The 19,892-nt window shown below is 53.2% G+C and overlaps 2 protein-coding genes across 2 annotated transcripts; one reads left to right on the top strand and one right to left on the bottom strand.

Moving 5' to 3' along the window:
• Window positions 1–153: 153 nt before the first annotated feature.
• DNASE1L3 (deoxyribonuclease 1 like 3) lies at window positions 154–4,315 on the bottom strand. Its single transcript, XM_042823869.1, has 8 exons — window positions 3,504–4,315; window positions 2,387–2,475; window positions 1,974–2,066; window positions 1,733–1,845; window positions 1,353–1,465; window positions 1,103–1,260; window positions 652–748; window positions 154–480 (listed from the first exon to the last, which is right to left on the bottom strand). Exons 1-8 carry the CDS (start codon window positions 3,633–3,635, stop codon window positions 352–354), a joined length of 924 nt encoding a protein of 307 aa, XP_042679803.1. The 5' UTR covers window positions 3,636–4,315; the 3' UTR covers window positions 154–351.
• A 7,281-nt stretch (window positions 4,316–11,596) lies between these two features.
• ABHD6 (abhydrolase domain containing 6, acylglycerol lipase) lies at window positions 11,597–19,460 on the top strand. Its single transcript, XM_042823755.1, has 9 exons — window positions 11,597–11,787; window positions 13,315–13,457; window positions 15,080–15,239; window positions 15,445–15,558; window positions 15,763–15,895; window positions 16,232–16,389; window positions 17,023–17,077; window positions 17,371–17,471; window positions 18,212–19,460. Exons 2-9 carry the CDS (start codon window positions 13,339–13,341, stop codon window positions 18,386–18,388), a joined length of 1,017 nt encoding a protein of 338 aa, XP_042679689.1. The 5' UTR covers window positions 11,597–11,787; window positions 13,315–13,338; the 3' UTR covers window positions 18,389–19,460.
• Window positions 19,461–19,892: the final 432 nt, after the last annotated feature.

Raw genomic sequence — 19,892 nt, 5'->3', positions numbered from 1 at the left:
AATAAACAATATTCAATGATGTCTGGTTTACTGCCGAATTTTCAGCAGCCCACGGGGAGGTGCAGAGCCCCTCTGTGTGCTGCAGGCACGGTGTGAAGCCTTTTGTCTGTGTTACCGCTTCACGTTCGTGAGCAGTGCAGGACGCTCAGCACGCTGCTTCTAGCTGATTTATTTGCACTGAGCTTACAATCAAGAAGGCCCCATTCACCTTTGGACCCAAAACGTTTGAAGTGTGACAAAATCTTTGCTTTCCTGCTAAATACTGCACTGGCTGTGAGCACGTCAGCACTGCTCAGCTGTAAGACCCGCTGGCATCCTTGCGTTCTTGCTGTGTGAGCGGACCTGGCATGCTCATGAGCCCGAGCGGAGGTTCTTTCTTGTTCTCCCCTTCTTTGAGAACTTGGATTTTATCCAGTCGAAAAAGCCGCCGCGTGCCTTCAGCTCAAACTCCACCGGGAAGTGGTCGCTCACCCCCAGAGCCTGCGGGAGATGGGGATGGGGTGGTGGGGAGGGGATGCACCGCTCTGCTCTGGGTGGGTGCAGCTCTGCACATGTGCATCTCCTGCTGCAAGGCTGGGCACTGCTGGCCCTGCTTTGGCCAAGGGTCTGGTGCTGGGGGGAGCCCCGCCGCACGGGATGGGCTGTGCCTACCTGCTCCTCACTCATCTGAAAAGCCATCTGGAAATCAAAGATGTTAGCGGAGTGTGGCACGACGGCCTGGCTGAGCTGCTCCCCACTGACCACGATCCTGCAGGAAAGGGAATGGGGCGCTGGTAAGGGCTGCGATGAGTCGATGCCCTCCACACGGTCACAGCCACAAATGGTGCATCCTACACATGGGTGGCTGGAGGATGCTTTCGGCATCCTGACACAGCCAGCTCGTCACCTCCTTTGGCAGTGAGACACCCAAATACCTCAGCCTTCAAATTAGGAACACAAGAGCAAGAACCGTGGCCAAGGCAGCCCCATGCACACGTGGCTGCAGCGCTCCCTGACACCGGGAAGATTCCACAGCAGCTCTGAAGGATGTGTGCCTTTGGCACCTTTCTGTGTGCTGCTTTGCCATAAGGTGTTACAAGCAGGGGAAGGTTAGGCTGGGAACCTGTCATAGGGGCAGCTGGTGCTCCTCCTGACTGTTGTGTCATTCGTGTCACCGATGAGCCAGGCAAACTCCGAGCTCGCTCTCAGGCGGATGTTCTTCCAGTGCTTCCGTGGAACATAGCTGCACCCCGCGTTGAAGTCCCCCATGAAGATAAAGTTCTGCAAGGCAGAAGGGGGTTCAAAGGCACTTATGAGGATGGCTCTTCAAAATGAGACCAGCAGGAACCTCCATAGTCCCCAAGGTGACCAACCTTGGTGTCCCAGTGCTGCTTTATGTCTAAATACACATCATAGAGCTCATCAATCTCCCGTACTGCCATCTCCGGCGCAGTGTGCAGAGGGACTATAGCAAACTCTTTGACAGCTTGAAAACAAGACAAAAAACAAACAAAAAACAAAACAACAACAACAAAAGGTTAATCATGCAGTGAATCACAAAGAAAAACAGACTGGTTGGGAAGACAGGTTTCCTAAAGAAGAAACAGCTGAGACTGGGCTGAGGACGTGGGACGTGCTGTGCTGCTGGCACCTGCCCCAGCCCTGCTGCCAGCACAGGCACAGCCGTGAGGCCCGGGCTGCTGAAGTGTGGGCAGTGCAATGGAAGGATGACGTGTTGCTGAGAGCATCTCACCGGTTTTTGGTGACTGGAACCAAACGACAAAGGGCTCTCGGGAGAAGGCGTCCTCGTCCCCAGGCTGGGTGTCAGGGTACTGGTAGGTTTGCTTCACTGACACCAGGTCTCTCCTGCAACAGAACGGTGGAGATCCCACTGGTGATGGCTGTGCTGTGACACTCAGAGCAGCTGCCCCAGCCCTGCTGTGCATCCTGACCCCACAGGGTGATGTGCTGGAAGGGGATGCCACCCACCTTACCTGTAGAGGAAGGCGTACTGCTCCTTGTAGCTCTTCCTGCCCAGCCGCCCGCTGACCACGCAGCTGTACTCCTCCCTTTTTCCTTTTGTCTGGCTGGAAGGAGAGGGGCTGCTTAGTGAATTCCCCAATGTGAAAGGGGGATACACTGACCACACTACTCCAAAAACGCATCCCCTGCATTAGCCTGAGCTGGCTTTGCCCTGCCCAGCCCAGCTCTCTCCCCACCACTGTCCCTGCAGCACAGAGGAGCAGAGCTGAGCATAGGCTGAGCCTCCTTCCCAGTAACTGAACTCCTGCAAGATTTGTTGTCTTTAGAAACACCCAGCCCAGGCCATGGCAAAAGCAGATTGTGTGCCACAGGGCTGCCTGCCTGCCCCAGCAGCCTCCTGCCCATACACAACACACCACCTTACCCAGCCAGCTGCTGTACGAGCAGGGGACACGTCCTGTTCTTGTTCTCCTTTATCTCCATCAGCAGCATGATGTCACAGCGAGAGACGATCTGCAATGGGAAAGAGCAGAGGCAAGCCTGTGCTTGGGTGTGTTTGGGGGCGTTAGGGAGGAGTGGGAAAGAAGTGGCTGCTGCTGTGCAGCTGGTGGAAGGGCCCCAGCCGTGGGCAGCAGTGCGAGCAAAGCCCTTCTCCTTTCAGCGCTGGGAGAGGGAACTGGGAGCAGAGCGGTTTCAGCTCCGCAGAGAAGGGCCGGCGTGGGCTGGTTTTGTTTCTCTTCAAATCTTGTGGGTGACATTTGAGGGGAAAACAAAACCCTTTCTGCCCCTGCAACTGTAAATACGCTGCCCCTCCTGTATTTATCCCACTCATAGTTCTGACTGCAGTACAGCCAGTCCAGAAGTGCGGGTCTGGCCTCTCCGCAGTGCAGAACAGCTGCTTGCACGAAAAGGATCGCAGCACAAAGAGCAGCAGCAGCCCCAGAGCTGCAGCGTGGCACAGCGTGCTGCCCCACGTCCCTGCTGCTGTGTTGTGGGTGGCACTGCTGAGCTGTGATGCCCGAGCGCAGCTCCTTCTGTCTTAAACCAAGTTATCTCCAGCTCCACAGAGCCAGCAAGATGGTGAGGCTTTGTCTAAAGAAATTAGCAATCAGGCTTTGCAGTTCCGTGCTGCTCCCCAAGATGATACTCTGCTAACTTGAGAATACATTTAATTAGGCTAGAACATTTCAGAATAATTAGCACTTAAGCAAGGTAAATAGCATATCACAAAGCAAAGCTCTGTGGGTTCCAAGCAAAAGCTGCTTTTACTGTGCAGAAAGGTTTTCATCTGTTCCTAATACAAATTCCAAAGGAAACAGCGAGTGCTGTCTGCGCTGCACTCTCACACAAGCTGAAAGCACTGTAAGTGCCCTTGATTCCACTGCAGCCTTGATTCTCACTTTAACAGCATGAATTGTTTCAATTATTTACTCATTCTTCTACTTGAAATTCAAGTATGAACACAGGGATGAAGCACAAGATAATACAGATGAGAAGCCCATGCTGAGCTCCACATCTGTCCCACCCAGCCACAGACGTACCTTTACCACAGCATCCAGCACCTCGGCTCTGGCTATTTTGGCTGCTCCAAAAGACCTCACGTTGAAGGAGCAGATCCTCAGGCTCAGAGATGGGTTGAAACAGAGGAGCGAAAACAAGACCAAGAACAACATCTTGGAGACTTAGACAAAATGAGCAGCTGTGAGCGTGCCTATTAATATGTGCAGATGTGTTTGTGCATTCGTCCCTCTGCGGCCAGCTGAGAGGTCAGAATGCTCAGCTGTGTCAATCAAGAACAGGAATTGCCATTTCCTCCTTTCCCTCACTTCCATCTTCCAAAGAAGTTCTGGGACGCTGACGCTGCTCTGAGGACGGCTCACTTTTCTGAGCCAAGTGCTGTGCCCAGGAGGGGCCATGGCTCTGCCAGACCCGCAGAGAGAGGCAAAGAGCCTGGGAGTGGGGGGTGCTGGAGGGGGGCTGATGGGCACTGATGGTGGGCACCAAGGATCTGGTAAAAGGCAGTGGCACACCCTGAACATGGGCAGGACAAGATCTGGAAGAAAGGGGCCTTTCTGTACGCTTACCATCTCAGTGTCTAAAAGCAAATGTTTGCTGCAGGGCCCTGGGGGCTGTAGCCCTGAGCTCCATGCCCTGCCTCTCTGCTCAAGGGCAGCTTCTATGTCAGGCTGACTCAGCTCCCATCTCATGAAGGCAGTAACAGGAGGCGGCCTTGCTGGGGATCCAGCTCCTCCCTGCACTGCTTTATCTCCTTCTACCCTTTGTACCACATTGTATGCAGAGGTGGTGCAGCTCGGGCTGTCCTGTTGTTGCACAAGAGCACAGGAGGTGCTGGCTGCTGGGCTGGGCACATCCCCACCCATCCCTGCCATGTGTGGCTGTGGCATCCCCCATGCCGGCCATGGGCACACCTTCTGCTTTGCTGCAGGCTGGTTTTTCCTTCGTTTTTGCCTCCGAGCAACAACTGCAGGCTGTTCTCCCAGTCACCCCATAAAGCCCATCCACGAGGTCCATTCTCTGGCTAGAGGTGTCGGTGGTGAGGCTCTGGGCTCACAGCAACACCATGTAGATACTGGAGTTCTGCAATTTCTGGAGCAGTGCTTAGCTCTCCATCCTCCTCCCCTCTCAGGAAGATTCTGAGGAATAGGCAAGGCAGGATGTGTCCCTTATCATGTGTCTACATGTGCCCTGTGGCAAAGTAGGGGCACAGGATGTCTGGAGCAATCCTCCACCCGCCGGCTGGGCCGCTTCCTGTCATAGAGTCATAGAATCATTAAGATTGGAAAAGACCTCTAAGACCACCTTGCCCTGTTCTCCAGACTGAACAATCCCAGATCCCTCAGCTACTCCTCATAAGACTTGTGCTCCAGACCCCTCAACAGCTCCATTACCCTTCTCCACACATACTCCAGGGCCTCCATGTCTTTCTCATAGCAAGGTGCTCAAAACTGAGCACAGCACCGGAGGTGCAGCTTCACCAGAACTGAATATAGGGATGATTGCCTCCCGCTCCCTCTGGCTGCACTATTGCTGGTGCCACCTGGGCACACTGCTGGCCATGTTCAGCTGAGTGTTGACCATCAACACCCCAGGCCCTTTTCCTCCACGCAGCTTTCCAGCCACTCCGGACCAAACCTGTAGCACTGCATGGAGTTGTGACTCGAATGCAGGACCCAGCACTTGGTCTTGTTGAACTTCATTGTTCAACATTGGCTTCAGCCCGGTAATTCATCATGTTTAGGTCCTCTGCAGGGCCTTCCTACCCCCAGGCAGATTGTCAGTTCTCCCCATCTTGGTGTCATTTGCAAACTTACTCAATCCCCTCACCCAGATCATCAGTAGAGATAACAAACAGGACGGGCCCCAGTACCAATCCCTGGGGAGCACCGCTTGTGACCCACCGCCAGCTGGATGTAGCTCCATTCACCACCACTCTCTAGGCCTGGCTCTCCAGCCAGTTCTTTACCCAACAAAGAGCACATCTGTCCAAGCCATGGGCTGTCAGCTTCTCCAGGAGAATACTGTGGGACAGAGGCTTTGTTGAAGTCCAAGCAGACCATGCCAACAGCCTTTCCCTTATCCACCACGTGGGTGGCCTGGTCATAGAAGGAGATGAGGTTGGTCAAGCAGGATCTGCCTTTTGTGAACCCAAGCTTCCTGGACCTGATCCCTCGTAATCCCTCTCACTGCTGCCTGGCTGCCAAGTGGGGCACCACTGAAAATGATGGCTGCTGCACAGGCTGTGGGGCAGAATGAGGCAGGGCAGCATGACCGCATGCCTGCTGCTGGTCAGGGTGGTACCAGGCACACACAAGGACCTTTGGGCTCTGGCAGACTTGGGCAGACATCCGACACTGTTTATTTGTCCTATCTTGGAGTTTCAGGTTAATAAATGACAAAGTGCTCAGGCTGCTGAAGTTTGAAACCAGGCTACAAATATGACCAAACATGGCCATTTGGGAAGGGAGGCTCCAACAGCAGTTGTCCTCACATCACCCTGAGGTTATTTGGAGTTATTTGGAGGTAAAAAGGCGGTGTGCAGGACAAAGGGTACATGTTTGGAATCAGTAGAGTCTTGTCAATACAAAGCCTATGTTTGCAGCCCTGCCTTGAGCAAGGCTACATAGCTGAGGTGCAAAACTTGGGGTACTCATCTCTCACGTGTGAGATTAAGAGGTTATCCGAGACATCCAGCATGGCTTCACCAAGGACAGATCGTGCATGACCCATCTGTTGGCCTTCTGTGATGGAGAGACAGCACTGGTGGACAAAAGAAGGGCAACTGATTGCATCTACCTGGACTTCTGCAAAGCCTCTGACATGGTCCCACATCACATTCTTATCTGTAAATTGAAGAAACGTGGATTCGAAGGCTGGACTATTTGGTGGATAAAGAATTGTTTGGATGATTGTAGCCGGAGTTGTTGTCAGTGGCTTTATGTCCAGGTAGAGTCCAGTCACAAGTGGTGTCCCCCAGGGGTTGCCTAGGGACCAGAGCTCTTCCTCATCTCTAATAATGATGTAGACAGTGGGATCGAGTGTATCCTCAGCAAGTTTGCTGATGACACCAAGCTGAGGGGTGCAGCTGACCAAACAGAAGGGAGGACAGAAGGGAAGGATGCCATCCAGAGGAACCTGGACACACTTGAAGAGTAGGCACATGAGAATCTAAGTACGTTTAACAAGGTGAAGTCCAAAGTGTTGTACCTGAGTTGAGGCAATCCCAGATAGGAGTACAGGCTGTGAGAACTCCTTGAGAGCAGCCATGTGAATGACTTGGGGGTTCTCGGAGACAAAAAGCTGTACATGAGCCAGCAGTGTGCTCTTGCAGCCCAGAAGTCGTCCTCTAGGCTGCATCAACAGAGGTGTGGCAGCAGGGTAATGGAGGGGACTGCCCCCTGTACTCTGCCCTCATGAAGCCCCACCTGAAGTACACTGTCTCCTCCAACCTAAGCCATTCTGTGATTCTATGAAATGAAAGGAAACACACGGCACACGCTGATTACTTCAGGACTACAGGTCCATAAAGGCATTCCAGCCACCAAATCACCAAGCTTTTGTGACAATTAGTGCACAGCCATTGTTAGCACTGAAGGATATAATTACAACACGCATAATGCATGCGAGGCCTTTGAGCAGAGTTAAAAAAATATTATTCAAAGCTGCTAATAGGCAATGGGAATTCTCGCTGGGTAACATTTCAGAAGCCAGGAGCTGTTTGTGGCTGCACTCCCAGGTTGTGCAATGGGAAGTGCACAGGGGCGACTGCCTGGGGCTGTGCTGGGAGCTGCCCTGGGGCTGAGCAGGGACCGTAATCCCAGCAGCTGGCTGCTGGCCGTGTGCCACAGGGCAAGGTGCTCCTTGCAGCTGGCCTGAATGTGCCAGGGGCATCTGCTGCCCCGGGCTGCTCACAGCGTTGCACCAGGAGTGGGAACAGTTGGGGCTGTCATCCCAGCATGGTGATTCATGGTAGCAGAGCGGCGTGCTGCCACTTGTGGGTGCGAATCATCTCGCTCTCTGTGTGACCCAGTGGTGGGAAATAGCATGGAAGCTTTTGGTCTGGTGAAGCAACGCTGCCCTCCAGCTTGGGGAAGCCAAAGCCTTGGTTCTCCTGGCCTGGGTACAGCAGAGTTTTCACATTCCTATGGGAAACAAGGCAGTTTGTGACAGTCTTTCTGCCCCCTTTCTGAGGACTAAGGCTGCATCCCCATGCTGTGCCCATCCCCAAGTGGTGGCTCAGGGGGGCCGAAGATCTCCCTTTTCTCATTGCGACTGAAGCAGGCACCCAGTGACGTCTTTCCCTGGGCCGTGGCCACGCACTGATGTTAGGATTGCAGAGCAGATTAGCACGGGATGTGGGAGCTCCTCAGTTATCTCACACCATGGTTCAACACAAACCCACTCTGCTCTGGCTTCCCTGCTCTAAGTGTGGTGGTTCATCACAGGGTGTTCCTTCTGGGTGATCTGTACTGACGCCTGTTGCATTGCTCACATCTGCACATGTCCCACAGGATATGTCCTGGGCTGCTCCCAGCCCTGCGCCTGGCACAGGAGGGCTGTGCAAACAAACAGGGCCACAAACAGTGCTTAGAAAAGTGTGGAATGCCTCACGTTCTGCTTAGGGCACCTTAGCCAAAGCTCTTTGCTCAGTCTAACTTTGCTGGGAATCCCTTTAGATAAAAGCTCTACAAAACCTACCCAAAGCATCATCAGCCCTATTAGCAAACACAGGTTTGGTTTATGACACTTACTGAACGGGTGCCACAGCTGGGTTGACTGCTTAACTCACCTGTGTGTGGTCTCGTGAATGTCTTCTGGCAGCTCATGTTATCAAACACTTGGTGTTACTGCCAGAAACCCCAACCTGTAAAGCCCTTTGCACAGCACCTCTTGCAGCTCTCGTAGCCAGCCAGGCCAAAGGGATGTGCTTTTCCGTAGCACAGATATGGTGAGGATTCATTGCAATTTACTCATATTTATTCAGGAGATTATGTTATTTCCAATTTAACTACATTTTCTCCTGGTGCAAGAGGGCTGTGCAATCTGTTTCAGGTGCAGCACTCCCCTCTTCACCCTGATGTAATCACAGTTGCACCCATCCTTGTATATTTCTAATGCAGCCATACCACATCCTCTCTTAAGCCTAGTTGCATCACCTTCCTTTCACTGCTTCATCCCCTTTATATATAAAATATCCCAATTATATTTTTTCTCTATGCTCCCTTACATCCCCAGTGCACCCCACTGTATCCTACCTGCTGCAGCCCCATCCCATGCACCCACCTTGCAGCCCCTTTGCAGCCTGTTTTAACCCCACCACCTTCTTGTTGCATCCCCCTTGCACACCCCCATTGGTACACTCCTTGTACCCCCATGGAAGCCCCACTATGTCCCCAGCTTTCTACCTTGTTGTATCCCCACTGCAGACCTATTGCATACCCCGCTTGCACCCCCACTGCTGCTCTGTTGTATCCTCCTTTTGCACCCCTATTGCATCCCTCCCTTGTACTCCTTCTGCAGCCCTATTACACCTCAGATGAAGTCCCATTACACCCCTGTCATGCCCCTCCTTACAATCTCACCGAAGCCCCACTACATTTCCCTATTTCCCCCATTCCCCCCGCCCCCCCCCCCCCCAACCCCCAGACCAACCCCCACAGCCCCCCCGGGGCCCCCGCCCCCCCCCCTTCCCCCCCCCTCCCCCCCCATCCTCGCACCCCCTTTTCAACCTCCTCCCACCTCCCATTTCACCCCCACTGCAGCTCCCTTCGCACCGCCCCTTCCATCACCGCCCGTGCGCTCCGCTGCGCCCCCGCGGATCCTTCCCGGTACCGGCGCGGGGAGGCGGGCGCAACGGAGCCGCCGCGTTTCTCTCGGCGCTGCCATCGCTGCTCGGCCCGGTAAGCGACGGGGGCGAGGAGCTGCGGTGGGGGGGCGGTGCTGGGGCCGAGGGGCACCGGAGGGGTTTACCCGGATACCGAACCGCTGCCCCGCGGGCCCTGAAATGGATGGAGGGAGGAGGAGACTGAAAGGCCTTAGCGGAACGCAAGGAGTAATTTGTAAAGATACGCTTAAAAACTGTCGTTAATTTTCCTTCCAATTTAAAAGATAAAATCGGGGCACAAAGAGGAGGAGAGCGGTGATGCTGCTGTGCTATCTGAAGGATGCCATCATTTTGCAGGAGCAGGTTTTGGGGAGGGATATATAGATGAGGGGAGAGGGAGGGGGTGGCCTCAGCACCGCGAGCCCGTCCTCTGGAGGGGGCTGAGGCCGGGTGCACTCGTGACATCTGCATTGGGGTGGGGGTGGCGTGGCGGTGGGGTCTGGCTCGTGGCCCCGGGCCGTGCTGTGCAGCTGCAAGTGGGTCAGAGATGGGTGTTTTGTGAACTGGCGCTGTAGAAATAATGATCTCATTTCTGCCGTCTATAAATAAATGAAGGTGAAAGGGCACATTTCCTACTTCCAGCCTTTCGGAGACTGGATTAAGACAGAGAGCTGGCTGACGGACAGAGATCGTCCAAATACAAATAGATCTTAAATTATTACTTCGCTGCGACTGGTGTCTGAAAGGTCACCCCGTGAAACATACCTCTGAGGAATCGTAATGTTAGTTATGTCATTGATGACAGTCAGTAGTGTTTTTCTGGCTGTTAGGGATGGCAGGGGAGGCAGTTGTGAGGGAGATGTTTATTTGCACGGCGCCGGTTCTCCTTACACCATGAGCTGGGACTCTTGGGGGCTCTGTTTGTGCTGCTGAAGCCCACTGGAGCCCCCTGGTTTTGCTGTGGGATCTTAAAATCGCTTTCATGCAACCATTAGAGTATGCTTAAAAGTGTTTCTTTGCATTTGGATGTTCGGAGATGTACAATCTGTTGGGCTGCTGGGGAGAGACAGGGAACCGTGGGCGCAGGGAGCGGTGTGCAGGAGGCAGCCCTGCCTGCCCAGCCCTGCCCGGCACAGACCCGTAACCTTTCTACTTGAGTTTTGACACACCTGATGAGCAGAACGGCGTGCACTGGGGATTTCTTGGTGTGAAAATGCTCCCTTGAGGAGCCGTGCACACAGCTGCAGGCAGCATCGCTTCTCAGCTGGTGCATCACAAGGGCTCTGTGGCCATAGACCCCCCTGTTCCCCTGCACCTCCTGCAGCCCTGCCAGTGCACATCCCATCGCAGGGGCTCGCCCCGTGCCTGCTGCAGCATCCTCAGAAGCTGCTCTATGAGAGGCACTGCTCAGTGCAAAGCCTCACCGTCTCCCTGGGAAACGATGTGAGCTGCTTTCACATCCGTGGGCTTGGGTTTTGTTTTTGAGCTAAATGTAGGTTTCTGATCCCACACACTGCTGTGTGCTGCTGCTCCTGCTGCATCTTGCATGAGGTTTGGAAAAAAAAAATCACCATGTATACTTGGGCTGGATCTCTGGATCTTCTCCGGCCTCCCTGGGGTGCCCCAATAAGCTTGGAAGAGAACAAATATTAATGAGGATTCCAGCCTGGCTATCAGCCACTTGTCCCTTTGGCCTGTGACTCTGGGGACTCTTTGACATGTTGTCCTTGCAGCGCTCTGCAGCCCCCTCCCATCTCCTGGCCTCTCTGGCACATGTCAGTGCCTGCTTGGGCTGCCTGGACCCCAGCTCTGGGCTGTCTCCCAGCCCTCTCCCAGCAGCCATGGGACGCAGAGGCCAAACCGGTGTTCCTGGTTCAGCATCCCATGCCCTGCCAGCTACACAGCCTTACTGCTGTCATCATCACAAGGCATTTATCGGACTTGCCTAATGGATGTTTGTGAGTTAATTGATGAGGGCAGGAGCCTTGCTTTGCGCTGTTTGCAACAACCCTTGCAGCCTCGTGCTGAGTAATAGGTGGCAGTCACAAGGCTCCTGGCTGTTCCCATTTACTTTCACTGTTCAGCCTGAGCTGTCCCTCCAGCAGGCAGCCAAGGGCTCCCAGGCAACCCTCCATGACATTGGGGTGCCTGGGGCCACGCTTGCTTTTCCCATTATCTGCACCTGTAGTGCACACTTTGATTCCAGTTGGAATGAGTGCCCTGCTGGCACAACATTGAACAAAGTTCTGCATTTATACAAGCAGGGGAAAGGTTAGTCAGAAGTCATCAATGATGAGTTTGGAAGGGGAGCTGGTGCCTTAAATATCTCCGACTCGCTGCTTCCCTTGCTGCAGGTCAGCAAGGAGAAGGAAAGCAGCAGGGTGATCCTAACCTTGTTTTCCTCTTTCAACAGCGAGCCACAGCACCCACAGCAAGCAGGACCTGTGCCAAGAGGAGGAGAAGGAGGAGGTGATCTCCAGAGAGTAAGCCAGGCTTTGAATGCCTCTTCCCTTTTTGCTTTGCTTTCCAGGAGTGGTGAAGGCAGAGGAGCTGAGGCAGTGGCTCCATCCCACTGCATCCCTGTGCTGTCCTTGCTGCTCACTTGTCTTCCTCATGGGCTGCAGTGCCTGCGCTCTGTGCTTCATTTCTTCCCTGTCTTAGCAGCACAGCCGAACCTGCTGGCAGGTGGGTTGGGCTGTGCAGCCCTGCTGAGGTGTTGCTGCTGCTCCAAGGACTTGTTTATAGGCAGGGAGCACAGGGAGCAAAGATCTTCCTGCAAAATGACAATGAAATGAAATGAAATGAAATGAAATACTGTGTCATTCAGGCTTGAGGAAGTAGCTGATGTTTGGCTCTGCTAAGGAGGGATCTGGTGCAAACATCTCCTGCATTCCTTGAATTACAGTTACTCCTTTTTTTTCCCTGGGGAAGGTGGGAAGCTGGATTTTGCTGTGGACTTTTTGTGAACTCTTCATCTTGGTCACATACAGCATGTGTTTGTAATGTGATTCAGTATTGCAGCATCAGTGTGGGAGAGGATATCGCCGCGGTGCTTTGGTTCCTGTTTCACAGCACAGCATGCCAGCCTGGCTGCTAAAGGAAGCAGAAATACATCTGCATGTGCTGACATGGGGAAATTTGGGGCAGGAGGAGACATGGGTGAGAGGACACCAGGCACTGGAAGTGTTTTGTTTTATAACCAAGTGTGACAAAAGAGCTAGTGCTGAGGAAAGGGGCATGACATAGGTGAGCATGGTGAGCAGCAGGAATTAAAGGCTGTCTGTGGCAGGGTTTAATCCCTTAATGAGAAAAATAGATCTTTGCTGCTGGCAGCTGGGAGAGCAGAAAGGGCTGTGGGCACTTGTCCTGGTGATACCTGGGGGGACGTTGATGGAAGTTGTTTGGGAGGTGTGCTGGATCCAGAGAAATGCAGCAAGCACAAAATGGCTCCTGGGCATTTGGAGTACGGGGATGTTTTGGTGCCATATCAGGAACAGGGATGAATATGTCTCGGATAAGGGCTGGTGGCCAAAGAGCACCCTGCCAGGTTCCTTCCATCCCTCCCCAAGACCACTAATAGGCTCTGCTCCCTTGATTAGTCAGTGCCTGTGCAGAGCAGTAATGAGCCTGGAGCCGGGCTCAGGCTGTGGATTCTAGGTCAGCAGCTGTGTGCTGGGGATTTGGGAACAGGCAGGGCCTGTGTGGGGCCTGCATGTGAGCTGCAGGGCCATGAGCACCTCATGGGTGGGCATCGCAGCAGCTGGGCTGGCTGGGAGCTGCCTGCATCACTGTGCCTTGGTCTGTGCCCACCTGGAGCTTAATGCCCTTAAGGATCTGCACCGTAGGGAACATTGTAATAATTAGTCATACTGAGCTTTAAACTTTATTGCCCTCCTGATTGCTGTCCTTTGCCTTGCACCCTGCCATTTTCCTCTTCTCCTGGCTGCCAAGATTTCATTTAGCCTTGTCTAGTTTCTGGTGTTTAACCCCTGATCCCTCCATGCACCCAGGTAGGGCCAGGCCGGAGGAGCAGCATGGACCTCGATGTGCTCAACATGTTCGTCATCGCTGGCGGCACCCTGGCCATCCCCATCCTGGCCTTTGTGGCCTCCTTCCTGCTGTGGCCCTCTGCGCTCATCCGCATCTACTACTGGTGAGTGCTCCCCTCTGAAAGTAGGGCTCAGCTTCCAGGGCAGGGGCTGTCCTTGTGCTGGCAGTTACAGAAAGGACTCTCCCCATTCTCTTCCTCTCCTGTGGGTGTAGGGGGGGTTTTCCTTAGCTACGTGCATCCTGTCCTTCCTGATAGCAGCAGGCCGGCGCTATGTCCTTCATCCCATTTGTCCCTGGAAATTAGCAATAAACATGCTGTCGGCTTTCATTTCTGGGCTTGTAGCAGAGGAAAGCTCCTGCAGGGAGCTGGGCAGCATCTCACTGGCCTCCCACATGGCTGCTATCACGTGCTGGTGGCAGATGGTGGCTCCCACAGCCTGGCTCAGGGGTGTTCCCCATCAAAGTGACCTCTTGTAAGTGAAGGATGTTATCCCGCCCTGCCGCTCAGCCACACAGCATGATTAAATCTGTCCTTCTGATGGAGTATATAATAGCAACCCTCTGATCAAAGCATCTGGGAGCTGGTGGGAGGGTCGAGGTAATGCAAACCTCAGCAAACCAACCCAACAGCAGCTCCCTGCTGGGCATCACGGGGCAAAGCATCACCTCGTGGTGTTGGGGGGGAGACAGAGAAGAGCCCGCCGCAATGTCCTTCAGGGCTGTGAATTATGAGCTGAATGAGAGCAGAAAGGTGGTGGCACATCCCCGGACACCCCTCCCTTCTCCCATCGCTCATTTCCCTCCTCACCATCACTGAGATGCCACAGCACAAGGACCTGGAAGACCAATCATGCTTCTCTGTTAGTGTCCACAGGGGCTGAGGGGTACTTGGGGCCAGCCCAGCAGGGTCAGCCGCTGCTGCCCATGGGTTAAGCGGTTTAACTGTGGCTGCTGATCCTGTTAACACCTTGTGGGAGATCAGTTCAGCTTTGCACAGATTATTTTGTCTTCTGCTGAATTGATCCATCAGGATCAGTTGCTAAAAATGTTATCAACTTGCCCATCAGCAGTTTACACCGGTGCCTTTGAGGCGAGCACTCTTAAGACACTTATTCAGGGAGAAATTCGCCTCTCCTTGTAGGACCCACACGCGGCCATGATATCACTTAAGTTCCACTAACTCCCTCAAAAAAGGGATTATGGTAAAAGAGGATTGTGCTATGCATAAGCTTTGAGTGGGCAGAGAGCTAGGACAGCCCAGCATAGTGTTGGTGACCTTGATTCTGTGTCTCAAGTAAATTCTGACATTGTGTATGGAGGTATTTGGAAGCACCTTGGCTGCAGGAGGATCCCAGCAGTTGTTCTGACTTTTGACTGTAGGGGAAATGCAGGCAAACCGTGCCTACTCCATGGCCTTTGACTGCACGCACACAGCATCTGTCCAAACTGTCACAGATAATCTCTGCCCAGGTCCCCTCTGGCTGGTAGTTTTACTGCAGCATCTTTAGCCAGGCTGCAGGCCTGCTCTGGTGGGAGCTGTCTGCTTCCTGAGGAATAGTTTTCTGTGGGGGTCAGGCTGGTATCTTCTGGGCAGGGGACAGTCACCAACAGAGTGCTGGTGTGTGTATCTGAACACATTTTCAAAGGCCCTTGAGGTGGCATATGGGAAAAGGGTCCCGCTGTGCCCTGGTCTTGCTCCTGGAGTTATTTTCTCCTTGTTTCCAGGTACTGGCGTCGAGCCCTGGGCATGCAGGTCAAATACATAAACTATGACGACAGCTATCAGTTTTGTTATTCCTATAGAGGAAGACCTGGTTACCGGCCATCTATCCTGATGCTACATGGCTTCTCAGGCCACAAAGACATGTGGCTGTCCATAGTCAAGGTGGGACTCCAGTTTTCTTGTAGCTGTTTAGTGAGTCAATAGTCTGGGGCTCAAGGGTGGTGTGGGGGCATATGGGCTATGATAATCATTATAACGTACTAGGAATACCCTCTGCTCTGTGGCTGTTATTCATTGGAACCTTTTCATCCCTATGAGTGCAAATCTGCCTTCCTATTGGTATGATCACCCCATTTTGTTTTGGCAGTTCCTCCCCAAGAACCTGCACTTGGTGTGTGTTGACTTGCCTGGGCACGAGGGCACAACACGCTCAGCCTTGGATGATTACTCCATTATGGGACAAGCAAAGAGGATCCACCAGGTAAAGTTTCTTGGTGCTTTGCTGCCACTCCTGCTGCATGAGGGATATAAGGGATGCTGGTACCCACGTGGCCCCACTCCCTCCCCAGTTGTGCCCAGGCTGCCGGGTCAGTCCACTGGCCTCATGGTTTTGGTGTGAATTTCTCTAAGGACACCACACCTTTGCTTCCTCTGCCCTAACAATGCTCCTTCTGCTCCTGTGCAGTTTGTGGAGTGCATCAAGCTTAACAAGAGGCCCTTCCACCTCGTCGGCACCTCCATGGGTGGGAATGTTGCTGGGGTTTATGCCGCGCAGTACCCAGAGGATGTGTGCAGCCTGACTCTGATTTGTCCTGCAGGTGAGTAACATGGGGCAGGCAGAACATGGAGGAGAGTGAGCAGGAGCTGCTGCAAGAACCTTGAGTAGTGCTGGTGCTAAAGTGTCCTTGCACATCACATGGTACAAAATTTGTTGAAACAGTTCATATACATAGTCTGAAATTCTCTGGCAAGGCACAGAGCTCACGGTAGGAATTAAAAGCCCTGCCCTGATCGGTGTTCTCCAGAGCTCTGCAGTTTGCCCAGCTGGAGCTAAAGCCTCGGGCAGATGGGTGCAGGAGCCCATGCAGGACAGGGGGCTTCTCCTGGGGGCTGTGCTGCGTTGCACTGTGCTCACTGCTGCTTCTTTGCCCCAGGGTTGCCGAGCTTCAACGAGAGCAAGTTTGTCAAGATGCTCCGGGAGCTGAAGGAGTCCGAGCGCACCGACAGGATCCCATTGATTCCCTCCACACCCGAGGAGATGGCCGACATGCTGAAGCTCTGCTCCTACGTTCGCTTCAAGGTGCCACAGCAGGTGAGAACCAGGGGCGGGATTTTGGGGCGGCCCGGATCTGCCTGCTGACAACTTCCCTGTGCGCCTCCCTGCTGCCCTCTGCCAGTGCCGGCTGGAATAACCCTGCGTGAGGCTCAAGAGTTCCAGCAGCAGGCCGTGAAACAGAAGTGTTTCTCAATAAATATGGCTGTCAGGAAGCACTAAATAAATAAAGAAGGCTATTGTCTGGCCTGGAGGGGAACTGTTTGTTGCTTTTTTAGCAGAAGCTATGGAAATGTTAATCACGGCATTGTGAGGTGAGAGGAACTTGGCAAGGAGCTCGCTATTTAGCCAGGTTTTCCTTAGGAAGTCTGGGATGAGTAGATTGGAGAATAAGAAAAAAATGTGAAGTCATGCCAAGACCAATTTTTTTGGCAAAAGAACAAAAGAAGGAAGAAAAGCAGAGTCATGGCTGAAACAGACAGCCTGCCAGCCATGGGAGAAAAATGTGGTTTAGCATTACAAAAGGCTGAAATAGTTTCTGGTGAAATGCTGGTTACCCAAGTGCTGATGTGACAGCCAGACATGCAGTGGGCCAGCTGGTGGTGGGGCAGGCACACCGCTGGCCCCATACGAGGTGCAGCCCCCCAGCATGTCCCTGTTCTTCCCCTGCAGATCCTTCAGGGCCTGGTGGACGTCCGCATCCCACACAATGATTTCTACCGAAAATGTAAGTGTGTCCTGTGTCCCTGGGCTGCCCCCTGTTGAGAGCCCGAAGGGCAGTGGGGTGGATGGATTTAGGGGTGCATAGGCAATGGGGCTGCTGCTTTGTCCTCATCCTCCTAGCTGGTCCAATGCATACTAATGTCTATGCGGAGGTGGGGTTGAAAAATGCCTCTGTTGCGGTTTGGTAGAGGTGCTGAATGCCACCACCACCCCTGCCTGTGAGCTGGTTCTCCATGTCACGGGGCTGCATGCAAAGCATCCTTCTCCATAGGCTTACCCTCTCCCTGTTCACCCCAGTATTTTTAGAAATTGTGGATGAGAAGTCCCGACACTCTCTCCATGAGAACATGAACAAGATCAAAGCACCGACGCAGGTCATCTGGGGAAAGCAGGACCAGGTATGTGACTGCCTCTTGGCTTCAGACTTTTGGGTGCTGCCAAGTCTGACATAATCTGGGAAGAGGAATAAGAGGAATAAATTGCCAGTAGAGTTGTGCTGGCAACCAGAGAGAGATGTGCTCTTCTGTGTGCAGGTGGCAAGGAGAAAGCATCGTTCCATGTGGTTGCAAGGGGAGGAACAGGAAGATCTGGAGGGTGGGGAAGGGACAAAGTGCAGGCATAGGCTGGCACCCAGTGCAGAGCCTGGGGAGATGGTACAGCACGGCCTCAGCCCTCCCCCACCAGCACTGCAAAGGCCATGTCTGCATCCCTGCTCAGCATCTGTTTTGATGCTCAGCATCAGCATTTGTTGGGTTGATAAATGCAACGTGCCATGTGGTGCACTGCTGCACAGTCTATTTCTGTTTGAGGCACCAAAGGAGCCCTTTTGGCAGGCGTGGTGGGCACTGTCCTGTGCTGTTGATTAACAGTGGCCAAGCACTGGAACAGGGAAGTGGTGGAGGCACTGTCACTGGAGGTGTTCAAGAAACATGCAGATATGGCACTGAGGGACAAGGTTTAGTGGGCATGGTGGTGATGGGTGACGGGTTGATGGTTGGACTAGATAGTCTTAGAGGCCTTTTCCAACCTTAGTGATTCTATGATCTCGACTGAGCCTGCAGAGGCATCTCCCATGGGGTTTTTGCCATGGCCAGTAAAGCCCAGTGCTATGGCAATGACTTTTCTCTCCAACGTCCAGGTCCTGGATGTTTCTGGTGCTGACATCTTAGCAAGTGCCATCCCAGACTGCCGCGTGTCCATCCTGGAGAACTGTGGCCACTCGGTGGTGGTGGAGCGGCCGCGCAAGACAGCAAACCTCATCCTGGAGTTCCTGGCAATGCTGCACAGCACAGGCAACAGCAAGAAGCAGGCGTGATGGGGCTGGAGCCGTGCCGAGGCCGTGTCTCGGAGCTGTAACACATCGAAGCATTGATGAGTTCTCAGGGATTTGTACAAACCGTGGTGAACGTGCCAAAGTCCCTGAGGCAGGCAGAAGTCACTGACACACCGACCTAGAGCACTGCTGACACAGCGACCCAGGACCTCTGAGCAGCCCACATAGATGCAGGAACAGGACCTGAACCTTTTCTGCTCCTAGGTTACAGCAGAAATGAGCAGAAACCACAACCCGCTAGCCACGCAGTGTGCTGAAGCTCCCAATGCAGCCCACGTTGCCCACATCACTGGCACTCAGTTGTGAATGACATCATCTGGACTCTCTGACAAACGCAGGGGACTGGAGGTGTCCCAGAGCAGGACTCGCCGTGTTCCCAGCCCTGACCGCCGCGTTGCATGCTGCCGTGCTGTGCGAACCCCGCGCTCTGGGCACGGCTCTCCTTTCCTTGCTCGGATGATGAGAGAGAACACGTGGAAGTCACACGGCTATGAGTGTGAATGCCTTCACACGTCGGCTGTGCAGATTTCCTCAGACCCCTGAGCAGCTCCTGTGCATGTGTGATGCCTTAACAGCCTGTGAGCAGCCCACGGGAGAGGGCGAGCGCGGGGCGAGCGCGTCTTGCCTCTTCTCTGTCCCCTTGTGCTGCAGAATGCTCCGATGTAAAGAACACATTTGTAATGAATTCCGTGAATTCTGTGAACGGTGACGGTGCTGAAAACGTGTGGAAGAGGGGAACCGGCCGGTGCGTGATGGCCATCGTGCCCAGGTACCTGTACATATATTTGGGAATCCCCAGTGGTTTCTCTGCTCTTTTTGAGAGAAGAAACATTTGTTCTTTTGGAAAATGAGCAATTTCCTGTTAATCGCTTGTTATGGTTTCTACTAAAGGAGTTGATTTAAAAAAACGTAATTAAAAAAAAAAATCACTGATAGTTTTATGTGGTAAATGCCAGAAAAGAAATGTTTGGGTATAGTATAGTTTCTCATATGCCACAGATTGCTGTCTGCAGAGGATTTCTATGGCAATTAAAATCTAGGACTTTAAAGAGCACTCCATGTGGTGATTTCTTTCCTTTGGGACAGACAGAGCTGTATGGAATGGCAGTGTTGGGGCTCTCTTCTTTCATCTCACATTTCTATGAGTTCCAGGTTTTGCCATGAGGAACACTTGGTATTACTGAGAGAGATCGTGATGAGAAGGAAGGTTCCATGCTCACCTCCTCTAAGATAAAAGGTGAAATTGCTGTTTTTTTCCTTTTTAAGAGGAAGTAGCCCTGAACAGTCAAAAAGCACAATAAAATCTTGGGGGCCATGCAGCTTGAGCCGAGTCTTTGCACTTAAAAACTAAAACATGGTAAAAGTAGGCAATGGGCACCTCCTGGCTGCAGCTGGACATCACTGCAGGAGCAGGGGCAGCTCCTGCCTGGTGACAGAACCCCCCAGCCCTTTGCCCGGGGGCTGGTAGCAGCTGAGAGCACTGACG

This window comes from Centrocercus urophasianus, unplaced genomic scaffold (genome assembly GCF_019232065.1).
Source record: "Centrocercus urophasianus isolate 14NV4802_14NV808 unplaced genomic scaffold, USGS_Curo_1.0 seq_22, whole genome shotgun sequence".
Taxonomy (NCBI): domain Eukaryota; kingdom Metazoa; phylum Chordata; class Aves; order Galliformes; family Phasianidae; genus Centrocercus; species Centrocercus urophasianus.
This window is presented reverse-complemented; position numbering and strand designations above follow the sequence as displayed.